Source organism: Crocodylus siamensis, chromosome 4 (assembly GCF_052110815.1).
Source record: "Crocodylus siamensis isolate JL-2025a chromosome 4, ASM5211081v1, whole genome shotgun sequence".
Classification (NCBI taxonomy): Eukaryota; Metazoa; Chordata; order Crocodylia; family Crocodylidae; genus Crocodylus; species Crocodylus siamensis.
The window spans coordinates 156,588,407-156,601,735 of record NC_143398.1 but is presented as its reverse complement, the minus strand read 5'-3'; the positions used below and the strand labels follow the sequence as shown (position 1 = coordinate 156,601,735).

At 43.8% G+C, this 13,329-nt stretch overlaps 1 protein-coding gene across 1 annotated transcript; it reads left to right on the top strand.

The window, feature by feature from the left end:
• The first annotated feature begins 458 nt into the window (after positions 1-458).
• Positions 459-13,275, top strand: KLHL10 (kelch like family member 10). Its single transcript, XM_090044423.1, has 5 exons — positions 459-764; positions 1,356-1,845; positions 4,315-4,932; positions 9,219-9,368; positions 12,773-13,275. Exons 1-5 carry the CDS (start codon positions 577-579, stop codon positions 13,142-13,144), a joined length of 1,818 nt encoding a protein of 605 aa, XP_089900549.1. The 5' UTR covers positions 459-576; the 3' UTR covers positions 13,145-13,275.
• The last annotated feature ends 54 nt before the right edge of the window (positions 13,276-13,329 follow it).

The window sequence follows — 13,329 nt, the reverse complement described above, 5'->3', positions numbered from 1 at the left end:
TTGCTCAAGTCCCTCAGGTCTGCCCTTGTGTAGCACCCTGCTCTTCATCCAAACAGGAGACGCATGAGACCCGGGCATAAGAGAAGCAGGTTGCATTGAGTTACTGGAGGCTGTATGAATAGACTTGAGCAAGTCCTTCAGGCAGTCTGTGCCTCAGCTTTTCCCTGTGCACAGTGGGTATAAGAGCTTAAGAAGCAGCCCCTTGAGGTCTATGGTATCTGTGTAAAATCATATTATTAAATCTGAGATGATGCTCGGAGCAGCAACAGCGCAATAAAACATCAAGCTTATTAGGAATTCCAGGTGCAATGTACCAGCGCTGCCAGGACGCCTCATTAACTGGGCCAGGACATGATCGTCAAGCTTCAGCGTCACCAGCGCGGCTCCGCCAGGCAGCCATCACCGATGCTGCTAAGTGCAGTACAGGTTCTAGAGCCCAACAGTGATCTCATTATCAGACGGGTTCTGGAACTACCAGATAAAGCACGCGTTCTAGAGAAGATGTAGGAGGGCAAAGGAGAAAGCCCTGTAGCACCTCAGAGGGAAGCTGCTTCCACTGTCTCCAGGCTTACGGACATGGATGACACCTCCACTTCAGTGGGGTACTCCCACCCCCACATGGAGAGGAAGATGAGCGCGATGGCTTGCACAGTCTTCAACGAGCTTCGACTGGAAGGGAAACTCTGTGACGTAGTCATCAAAGTCAATGGTTTTGAGTTCAATGCTCACAAGAACATCCTATGTAGCTGCAGTTCGTATTTTAGGTCAGTGCTTGAACTGAGCAGAAAAAGGAAGCAGGGACAATTACTGCTTTCTTGTCTGTTACATAGCAGTAATTATTTGAAGGTAGGTTTGGCACTAGTGAAAGCTCTGGAACTGGCATCCATTGCTTATCCATAGCCCAAATACTGGCCTGGACACCAACAGTAACCCACAGTCAAATGTTTAATTACACCCTAGGAATCTGGTGTTTAATATCTGTCCACAGAGCAGGCACAATATGGGAAGAGGCAATGCCATCCACTGCCCTGCCAGCGTGCACTAATCCTCCCATTTAAATCAGAGGTTTGAGTTTCCATGCTCAATTATTTTTCATTGTCCCCACTGTAACAAGGCAGTCAGTCATTCAGTGGCTACTTGCACATGGTTTGAGATCCTAGCTCATTTGAAACATGCCAAAAAGCAAGTGAAACTTTAGTTGCTTTCTGTACTGCCACTGCTAATCCACTGAGCTAATTCTCCTGGGTTTGTCATCCCTTATATTGTAGTTTGGGAGGTAGAAGGGATATATAATCAAACAGTGGATCAGGTATTCTTGGTGGTTTTTTCCCTCCAAAAACTGTTTCTTTTTCCAGGGCTTTGTTTACCAGTGGCTGGAACAATACAGAGAAGCGAGTGTACAACATTCCTGGCATTTCACCTGACATGATGAAGCTAATTATCGAGTATGCTTACACTAGGACAGTTCCAGTCACTGCTGACAATGTGGAGAGGTTGCTTGCTGCAGCCGACCAGTTCAACATCATGGGCATTGTCAGGGGGTGCTGTGAATTCTTAAAATCCCAGCTGTGCTTGGAAAATTGCATTGGCATCTGCAAGTTCACAGAGTACTACCACTGCCCTGACCTGCGGCAAACTGCCTACATGTTCATCCTGCACAACTTTGAGGAGATGGTAAAGGTGTCTAATGAGTTTCTAGAGCTCTCGGTCAATGAGTTTAAAGACATCATTGAGAAGGATGAACTCAATGTGAAACAGGAAGATGCAGTGTTTGAGGCCATTCTGAAATGGATTTCCCATGATCCTCAAAATAGGAAGCAGTACATTTCAGTCTTGCTACCAAAGGTTAGTTTTATTAATTTGGTTTTACTTTTCCTTCCCAAGTGGCACTGAAAGGGGCTAAAGCAGCAATTTTGTTAAGTGTGCAAACATGATTCACAAGATAAACCCAGAGTTTTCGCAAAGGAACCCACAGTGTTGAAGACATTCTGACCTGTTGCAATCCTTCTGAGTTCTTTGGAACAGAAGAATTGCCATATTTTTCTGTAATCAAACAAAAAAGTGTGAAATTTAAGTGCATGTTCTAAGAGATGGCTTGAATCCAAAAAGGTTGAGAACCACTGGGCTACAGCAACAGTGTTTTGGATTTAAGTTAGTTTCTTTCAATGTTCCAGAAAAAAGGTAGCTTAGGTAACAAAAACACAATTTTGTTCCCCTGCATTGTATGGGTCTGGTAATCAGGTCCCTGTGGGCAAGCCCATGCAGAGCATTTCAGAGCCCCACACAAGCATCTGTTTCCACTGATAAAGCTTGAAAGAGGGTTGGGGGTTTGAACAAGGACAGTGACAAATTACCATAAATCCTGGCTCCTCTATCATGAAAGGCGGGTCATTGCTTTCTGTTTAGAGGTTTGCTCATCTAAGAACTCTAACATCCAGGAAATCCAAGTGCTAACTCAGATCATCCTGAAATGTGCTGTGCCTTCTGGATATGCTAGGTAGGGCAAGAGGTCCAAAGCTAAGGTCTTTAGAACCAGGGGCTGTCTAGAAACAGCCGCCTACAATTAAGCATTTTACAAAATCGATCACTCTTGTGGGAGACAGAAACTTACCAGATCTGTACCAGCATATGTGAACACCCCAGTCTTCAATATATTTGTTCCTAACACCCCTGTGAAGTAGGGCATTGGTATTGTCCCCATTTTACAGATGTGGAATCTGAGATACAGAGAAGGCATGGGACTTCCTTAAGGTCACACACAAAGCATGTTGCAGAGCTGGGAATTAGACCCATGTCTCTGGTCTGAAGCACTAAGCCTTCCTATCTCTCTCTAAGGGAGGGGCATTGAGGAGGGGACACCAGGCAGTGCTGAGCAGATAGAGAGGCAGGAGATGATGTGGGGGCAGCAAGAGGCCCCATGAGCAGCCAATGCACTGTTTGATTGAGTCAGCCATGGGCAGGACCCAGAGGCAATGGAGCAGAGGTACTCATGGTGTAAAAAAAAATACCAAGGAAATTCAAAACGTTGTTAACACAGAGTTAAGGTTACAGCTGGTGTGCTGTTGGCTCAGTGGGGCACCAGTCAGAGAGACAAAGTGATGGCTGTGTTGGAGATGTGGCATGTACCATAACTTGGTATTTCCTGTTTTTCAAGGGTTTAAAAGCACTAAGCACTGCCAATAACTTTAACTCTGTGTTAACAGACTTCCTGGGTATGTTATTAGTTGCACAGAGGCAAGTAAGGGAAGTTTGTGCAGGTTTAGACTGTACATAGAAGTACTGTCAGAGACACAACAGTCCCTCTTTGAATTAGAGGTATATCCACATTCTCAGTATCACCACTCAGATCTTGACCCAAAAGATATGAACAAACTGAAGAAATCTAAGGATGCTAATACTGACGGCTGCAGAGGGACTGAGACTGCTAAAAATATAAAAGAATGTTATCTATATAACTTAGTAAACAATGACTGAAGAGGGGAGATGATGATGAAAGCACTTACAGTGAATTAATATTTAATACAAAAGTTGAGAGTGAGTACAGGTGAACATTAAAGGCGTCTTTGGACAAGAAACAGTCTTCCAGCTGACTTGGGAAAACCTCCATGACTTGAGATTCAAATTAGACCGGGGTAGGGAGAGGGGCACGACTCATAGAATGAGTTAGAAGATCTGCTAAGTTTCTCTATACAACACTGCAGGAAATATTCTTCCTCCCCATAAAATTAAACTTTTGAAAAATGATCCCATCCCAGACTGGGACAAAGAATTAATGTTAAAGAATCTGTGCACTAAAAATCTGAAAAAGGGCAATGTTTCAATTTTCTAGTTTGAAACAAAACAAAAAAATAGCATGAGCAAACATTTAGAAAAAATTCTGTGCGAGACCTCATACAGAAAATTTGAACTGTCAAATAAACACTCTGTTAAAGCAATTTCAAAGCTTCTTTCTGAATAGCAAAAATTGGTTGAAACAAATCCCTTCCCTATCAACAATTTCAGTGTTGATGTAAACAAGCTAGTTGGAGTATTACCAAACAGCCTTAGGTATCTGTTTCTGAAAGCAGGTAGTAAGACAGCAACAGCCTTTGGTTAGTGTCAAAGCTGAGACCAATTTGAAGCTGCGACTGTGAGGGCCTGTACAACAACGTATCTCATTATCAAGCCTCTAAACTGGTCAATCTTTTCTGGACTCTTCTCCAGGCTCAGAGTCCCTGTTTTATCTTCTTTGACATCAAAACTATTTAGAGCCAACATGTCCATGTCCAAAAGATACCCAGGGACAGCTCTCCTAACTTCCCTTTGCCTTTGCAGGTTCGCCTGGCATTGATGCACGCTGAGTATTTCATGAATAACGTTAAAATGCATGATTATGTGAAGGATAGTGAGGAGTGCAAGCCTGTCATCATAAATGCGCTAAAAGCCATGTATGACCTCAACATGAATGGCCCTTCTAGTTCTGATTTCACCAACCCACTTACTAGGCCTCGCCTGCCTTATGCAATTTTGTTTGCTATTGGTGGCTGGAGTGGGGGAAGCCCAACCAATGCCATTGAAACATACGATGCCCGCGCGGACAGATGGGTGAACGTCACATGTCAGCAAGAAAGCCCCCGAGCATACCATGGCGCTGCTTACTTAAAAGGGTATGTCTATATCATTGGAGGATTTGATAGTGTGGATTATTTTAACAGCGTCAAACGGTTTGACCCGCTTAAGAAAACGTGGCATCAGGTTGCTCCCATGCACTCGAGACGTTGCTACGTCAGCGTCACCGTCCTCAACAACTTCATCTATGCCATGGGAGGGTTCGACGGCTACGTGCGTCTCAACACAGCAGAACGGTATGAACCAGAGACAAACCAGTGGACGTTGATTGCACCCATGCATGAACAGAGAAGTGACGCTAGTGCGACCACGCTGTATGGAAAGGTAAAAGGGATGGAATACAGCTGTGACCCTAGCATCCCCTCTGGTGAGCAGGGTTGAGTCTTTTGCATGCGCATTAAACTGAAGACAAGAGCCTTGCCCTTTCTTATTTGCATTGAGGCAGGGCAGCCCTCACCTGAGCTCAGGTTCCACTTTGTACCAGGCATGGGGTGGGCAATTATTCGGGCTGGAGGGCCACTTAAGGAGTTTTGGTGAGCTATTGCTGGAGGGTAGGAAGGGGGGAAGCAACTGATCCTATCTGGCCCCAGGGCCATCTGCCCCACACCCACCAGCAGGGGTGCCAAATGGAGTGGGTAGGCAGCCCCGTCCTATCTGCCCAGCTGAGTGTGCCCTGCTTGTGGGGGTCCCATGCTGTTTTCTTAGAGACCCCTGCCCAACCCATCTGGTGCCCCCAGTGGTGGATGCAGGGCAGACAGGCTGGGGTGCCCAGGCAGTGGGCTTGGGTCTGGCAGTGGTGGTGGGAACATTAGCAGGGGGCTGCCAGGAAGCCAGGTTTGGTCTCTGCCCCAGCCCCGCCACATGCCCAGGCTGGGGTCCCCCCTTGTGCTTCCAGCTGGGGCTAAGGGACAGGCTGTGAGGCAGATAGAATTCCTTGGCAGGCTAGATCTGGCCTGCAGGCCATATTTTGCCCACCCCTGTACCAGACATTTTCTGTACTGCTACTACTGTAAGCAGTGGTTTCCAACTAGGGTGCCACAACACCCTGTCAGGGGTGCTATAGCACAGGCATGGCCAGATGGAAATGCCTAGGCACATCTGTTTCTGGGAGGAGCATGCACAGCTGAACCAGGAAGGGCTGCAGCAAGAGTGACAACCCCTACCTGTGTTAGGTTTATCAGATAATCCTAATGGAGGCAGGAGGACCATACCTAGGGTGAGGCAGGGGAGACACTAGCCCCAGGTGCTAATTTGGAGGGTGTACCAGAATGGCAGACCTGAGGGAGCTTGTGCCCCAACAGCCACAGCAGGTGGGTGTACAGAAACAGCCCTAGCCAGGCAGCATGCAGGGAGCTAGCCACAGCTGCTATCAGGTAAGACCTTTTTGGGCTAGACCCATTCCCACAGCTCTCTACCCCTCTGCACTCAAGTGTTTGGCACAACACCTCCAATCCCCTCCCTTCCATCTCTGCCCAGGATGAAAAAAATCACTAGTTATGTCTTTGGCAGTCCTTCCCAATCTGGCTCCGTATGAGGCACGAGAGGCAGTTTCATTTGCTAAACAGTACCTTGGTTGAGAACCACTGAGGTAAGCTGAGATGACACAATAGTGGTTCTCAGCTGGGGTGCCACCTAAGGCAGAAACATAATGGAGGGCTGCCTGGAAAAAGATAGAGAACCACTGACCTAGAGCTTTACAATCTAAAAACAACAAAAAGAGGGTTGTAAGGGTGGAAACAGAGGAAGAGGAGAGGGAAGTGACCTATCACACAGTGGGCCGGTGGCAATCAAGAATAGAATCCAGTGCCTCACACAACCTCCTGGGCAGAGCAAAACCACACTCTTGATCTGTGTGTGTGTGCGCACACGCACATGCACACACAACTCCTTTTGATTTCAGGAGTTGTATGTGCATGTAAGCCAAGAACAGGAATTGGCCTTTACTTTTTAAATTTTCATCTCTAAGCTGCTAAAAATGTCAGTCTAAGGAAAATGACAAGTTTTAGCATTACAAGAAAACAAAGTCAAAAGGTACCTTTTGCCACACAGTTCCACCTCTGAATGTAGCTGATGACTTGGGTATTTTGACCATGATACAAGCACTCTCACTGATACCAAGCATTCATCTTTAGGGTAGAATGCCCAATAGCCAAGTCCATCTCTTCATCTTTCTCTAAAACAAATCACAACTCGTTATATTGATTTTTTTCATGTTTTTTAATTAAAACTTATTCCATGGAGTTATTTATTTTTAAAGAATCTATTATTATGGCAACCACCTTTCACATGTAGAAAACAGTCACACACAAAAGGAGTTTGTCGGTGCTGTTGTTAAGTGACATGCATGTACCAAAAGGATTTTATTCTTTAGGACTGTAATGCTGTAAGCTGTACTGAAACAAGGTTAGATGGAATATGGGACTTCAAATCAGAACCAGTGCAGTTCTCCAGTGTCACTTTACCACTTGTCTCCAACTTACACTGTAAATGTTGGGATGGGCATTGGAAATAAAATGTGTAATGTACTTTGAAAGGCTTGGAGAGGAGCAGTTGAAGGGAAAAGGGCAATAGATGCTCCCACTGAGCTGCTGACCAACTGACACGTGTTTGCCCTTCCCCACTTCACGTTACTCTTTAGACCATGGGGATACAGACACATACCTGTCTAAGAACAGGTGTTTGGCTGCCACAGTAATGAGCCTATCTCATCTGGCAGGGTTGGATGGGATGCACCCTAGAGTACTGAAGGAATTTCAGAGCCATTAGCTATCATCCTTGAGAACTCATGGAGATCAAGTGAGGCCCCAGATGCTTGGAAAAGGGAAAATATAATTCCTGTCTATAAGAAAAGGAAGAATGCAGGCATGGAGTATTATAGATAGGTCAGTGTGACCTCAGTATCTGGAAAAATCATAGAGCAGGTCCTCCAGGAATCTACTGTGAAACACCTAGAGAACAAGGTTGAATAGCCAACAGGAATTCACCAAGAGCAAGTCATGCCTGACCAATCTAATTTCTTTCTATGATAACTTTACAGGCTCTGTAGATAGAGGCAGTGGATGTGATATACTTTGTCAAAAGCCTTGATAATGTCACTCCCCTCCACAGCATTCTCATTAGATCAAAGTACTGTAAGGTGGTATATAACTGGTTAGGTCATGGTACTTAGTGAGTAGTCATCAATGCCTCAGTGTCTAGAGGGGAAGAAGTATCAAGTGAGATTCCCCAAGGCTCTGTCCTAGGTTCCATATTGTTTAATATCATCATTAATTATTTGGATGATAGGATTGAATCTATGCTTAGCAAATTTTCAGATTATATCAAATTGGAAGGAGTTGCAGACATCCTGGAGGGTAGGGCTAGGCTCCAGAACCACCTGGACAGATTGAAAATTGGTCTGCAACCAATTAGATGAGATTCAACAAGGACAAGTGCCCTGTCCTGCACCTGGGATGGAATAACTGCATGCACAAAACCAGACTGCGGAATGACTGGCTATGCTACAGTACCGCAGAGAAGGAACTGGGGGTTACAGTAGACCATAAGCTGAATGAGCCAATAGCATACTCTTGTTGCAAAAAAAGGCCAACAGTATACTGGGTTATATTAACAGGAGTGTCACTTGAAAATCAAGAGGAGTGATTCTTTTGCTGTATTCAGCACTGAAGAGGCCTCATCTGGAGTACTGTGTCCAGTTTTGAGTCCCATGCTTCAAGAAAGGTGTGGACAGACTGGAAAGGGCTTAGTGGAGAGCAACACAAATTATTAGAGGTCTGGAAAGCATGACTTAAAGAAAGGCTAAAACGAAGTGGGGTTATTTAGTTTGAAAAAAAAAAAAAAAGATGACTATGGGGCAGATGTGGTCTTCAAGCAGTCTTCAAATACCTGAAAGGTAATTATAGAGGATGGAGCTGGGCTTTGCTCTGTAGCCATAGAGTACAGAACTAACAATGGCCTCAGGCTGGAGCAGAGGAAATTTAGGATATTAGAAGGAACATTCTGACTTTGAGCATAGTCAAACATTGGAACAGGCTATCTGGAGAAGTTGTGGAATCTCCACCCTTGGAAATTTTCAAGAGTACATTGGACAGACACTTGGCTGAGATAGTATAACTAGGGATGATCCTGCCTTGAGCAGAGGGCTGGACTACCTGACCACATGAGGTCCCTTGCAGCCCTATCTTCCTATCATTCTATAATCCTAAATGTAAGAGCACTTCATGGGGTCTCTTATCATCACCCTTCAGTTGATAATACTCCCTTCATGCAGTGCTTCTGAAAACCTTCCAGCTCTAGAAACAAAATGCCCAAATTCAGTTCCCCAGGTGATAGGTGCACTTGCATTAATTCAAATATAGTGAAATAGGCTGGGTCTACCCCATTCCAGTGACACAGACACTGGGGTGAGCAGCTTGAAGCCCAAGATCAAAAGCTCAAGGTCATAGAAGCGCTCACAGTGCTGCCTTGTTGCATTCCAACAAATCTGAGAATTCTGCTAAATCCCTTGTCCCAAAGACATAAGCCAGGAAAGGGCTAGATCTAAACAAAATGGTTTCAAGACCACTTTTACCTAGCAATAAGAATTGTCATCTTTTTCTTTTTTTAAACAGGTATACATATGTGGTGGGTTCAATGGCAATGAATGCCTATTTACAGCTGAAGCGTATGATGCTAAGACAAATCAGTGGACTCTCATAGCACCAATGAGAAGCAGAAGAAGTGGAATAGGAGTGATTGCTTATGGAGAACATGTGTATGCGGTAAGGTGGCTGCCAGTACAGCTTTTAGACTTATATCAAACTGAGGCAACAATATAGGAGATTTTAGAGCAAACTGTTGAATTCAACAGTAGCAGGTTAACGGGACCAGATGATATTCACCTGAGATTTGAAGGAACTTAAATGTGGAATTGCAGAACTGTTGGCAATAGTTACAAATGGGCCGTGTCCCAGAGGACTGGCAGGTTACCAACATAATACCTATCTTCAGAAAACTCCAGAGGTGATCCTAGAAACTATATATTCTAGTGAGCCTCACTTCTATACTTGGCAAATTGGTAGAGTCTACAATCAAGAATAAAACTAGCAGTCACCTTAACAAATATAAAATGCTGGAGAAGAGTCATGGCTTTTGTAAAGGGAAACCCTGTCTCAGCACCCTGCTGGAGCTTTTTGAGGGTGTTAATAAGCACGTGGATAAAGGGAATCCAGTTGAGCTTTTCTGAAAATCCAAATATATTATCAACACAGTCCTTCATTAGACTCTTTAAAAACTGAGCTGCCAAAGGATTGCAAGGCAAAGGATTGTCTTTCATTGATCAAACTCTGGTTAAAATGTAGGACACAAAACATAGGGCTAAATGGTCATGTTTTAAGATAGAGGAAGATCAAGAGTAATGTTTCTCAGGGATCTATGCTGGGGCCAATTTTGTTCAGCATTTTCTTAAGCGACCTGGAAAAGGGAGTAGACAGCGTGATCACAGTCTGCAGCTGACACCAAATTATTCTGGGTAGTCAAATCCCAAGATGATGGCAAGGAGTTGCAGAAAGATCTCATACAATGTGGTGATGATTAGCAAAGTGGCATATGAATTTAATGTTTGCAAGTGAAAAGTAATGAATATGGGGGAAAATAACTTCCATCAGATAGATACCAGGCTAGGCTCTGAACTAGCTAGTAGGCACTCAGGAGAGAGACCTAAGAGGTATTATTCAGCAAGTCTTAGCATATGAAAACTAGAGGACACCTGCTAAAACTTAAACAGGAGGCCCTCTTCCCTCCTCCACCCATACACAGCAGGTACTTAATTCATGGCACTCATTGCCCCAGGAGAATGTAGTGTAACCAGATTCAGAAAAGGATTAGGCAAGCACATTAGGAGTTATTAGCTAGAGCAATCAGGGATCCATTCTCTGGCATCCCTAAAATCAATGACAGTTGGTGGCAGGGACAGTATGATAGAGTATGAACTTCTTCAAACATGCCCATTTATATACCTCTCTCTGTAAAGTATTTATTACTTGCCACTGCCAAATACTGGGCTAGACAGACCATTGGTCTGTCTGACTGCAGGTGGCACCGTGTTCTTAAGTTCTACCATGTGGCTTATTTCTGGATCTCACTTTGACATTGCCAAAACAGTTCTCCTAACTTTACCCTTCTGGAAGGAGGCTGTCCCAGCCAGCTCTCCAGCAGAGATTTAGGAAGGCAAGTTTAGTTAACAAAAGCTACTAATCGATTGAGAGCACATTACATTTCTCCCTCTTAAAAACCTTGCAAAATATTAAAGCTGTAACCTGGAAATAAAGTTTAGAAAGGAACTAACCTCAGTGGAGAATGTCTTTCGTTGGACTGAAGACACTGGATATCTCCCAGTTATAATACTTGTAGTACAATTCCTGGATACACCCTAGTCAGGCTTTATTTTAAGCTATGTGCTGCATAAAAACAATACGACATAGTGTGCAGAAGACTGCTACTTCAACCAGAGCTGGAAAGTTGGAATTAAATGAAAAAGGGATCTTAAGAGCATCTGCCATGCTTTTGGATTCAGCACAGATCCTTGCCTCAGTAAACCATGTGTGCAACAATCATGGAAAAGGGTAAAGTTACTTGCCTAATTAGTTCTACATGAGTCTTACTGTCTCAAAACCTTATTGGGTTCCATTAATAAAAAATTGCATGGAGGCTTCAAAATTAAGCATTTAATTGTATTCATATGCAATATAATAGTCTCCTCAAATACACTAAAAAAAGTTGTCTTAAAACTTCATCTAAAGGTGTAGTGCGTTACAAAACTGTGTGCGCCAAAAGGTATGGATGCAATTTCTTTTGCAAAAGAAAAGGCATTTTTGTAACAAATGAACAATTACAGATGAACAAGCTGGGGAAGTGGAAGTTTGGAAATTAAGTGCCAACTGGATTAACAGAACACAACCCTGCAGTCTGCTGCCTTATTTTCTAGGCTGTTACCTAAAATACCCTGTATAAAACTAAGTTGCCCATATAGTTCAGCTGTTCAATCCCCACCAAAAGGAAAAGTGAATGCCAGCAGAAGACAAAATTGGGTACTGACAGTTACCCAAATAAATCCCCATATATTTATAGATCAAAGACAATGGGATTAGTTCAGTGGTTTTCAAACTTTCTGAAGTCATAACCCTTTTGTGTTACCACTTCTGCTGTGGAACCACTACCCCTATGCTAAAGGCTGATGTAGTCAGGTGACCCAGTCCAGCAATAGTGGCATACCACCTCCCAGCCCACTCCACCACTATCCCCAATCTCTTTGCAGAACCTCTGATGACCTGTTGCAGAACCCCAATGTTCCACTCAACACTACTTGAAAACCAGCGGATTAGTTCATACAAGTGAGAATTACTTCAAGCAACTACATAGAAGCAAGCAGATGGCCAAGATGCATTTGACCTAGTTTGGGGGACAATTAGAAACTACTGCAGCGCACATGAGAAACACAAAGCTCCTATTTCTAAAGAGTGCTTAGTCTCTCTACATTAAGACTTCTTTTCAGTTGGTTCCAGGAATTAAGATATTTTACTTAGTTCTTGTAACAGTATGACAAGATGTACTATTACATTGGGTAAAAGGATAATTTCAGCAGTGGCATAACTAGGGGTGGACAAGTGTGGCACTAGCTAGGAGCACTGGAATGACAGCCACCCTGGGAAGTCTTTGCCAGAATCATAGTAGCCCTGCTCTGCAGCAGTAGCAGCTAGATGCAGGGACACCATGCGGCTGCCAAGAGAGGACAGATAGCAACATGGCAGCAGCAGCTGTAGTCTCTGAGACCCAAGGGCAAATAAGACCCAATCACCCTTCTCTTGACCTCACCCTTGCTCTCCAGCACTGTTTGCCCAGGGCACAAATCTGTTGATTACTCCTCTAAATTCCAGAGTGGTTTTGGCAGCTAAGGGCTTTTTCCATAATTACAAATAAAACAGGCTCCAATAAAAGCAAACAGATTAATTAAGGATGATTTTCAGAAGTGCTGAGTACTCAAGTGCTGAAATCAAAAGGAGCTGCATACACCCAGAAGTTTATCCAACCAAACAGAACAACTCTAATCCTAAAACCTGCATAAAAATTCACTAGCCTAACATGCATTTTCTCTATTGTAAACTCTTGATTTCTCCTGTATATACAGGTAGGTGGCTTTGACGGAGCCAACCGCCTTCGGAGTGCAGAAGCCTACAATCCAATTGCTAACACATGGCGTACAATTCCCACCATGTTTAATCCCCGTAGTAACTTTGGCATTGAGGTGGTGGATGACCTTCTGTTTGTGGTTGGTGGCTTTAATGGTTTCACTACCACATTCAATGTAGAATGCTATGATGAAAAGACTGATGAGTGGTATGATGCCCATGACATGAGTATATACCGTAGTGCTTTGAGCTGCTGCGTGGTGCCAGGATTGCCTAATGTTGGAGAGTATGCTGCCAGAAGAGAAAATTACGCAGGATCATCACGAGACGAAGTTAAGTACTCTTCTTCGACAAGTACCCTACCAGTATAAATAACTCCACTTAGAGAATAAAGCCTTCTAAGCACGAAGTGTATGTATCTACTCATTTTAAAATAAAAGTAACGGGATACAGGGTTCACAGAAATAGAATGAAACACTTTTTCATCACTATGAACCCAAAAGGTCTAATTTACAAACACAGGCTACAACCTTAAATATCACTGTTAGAAAAAAAA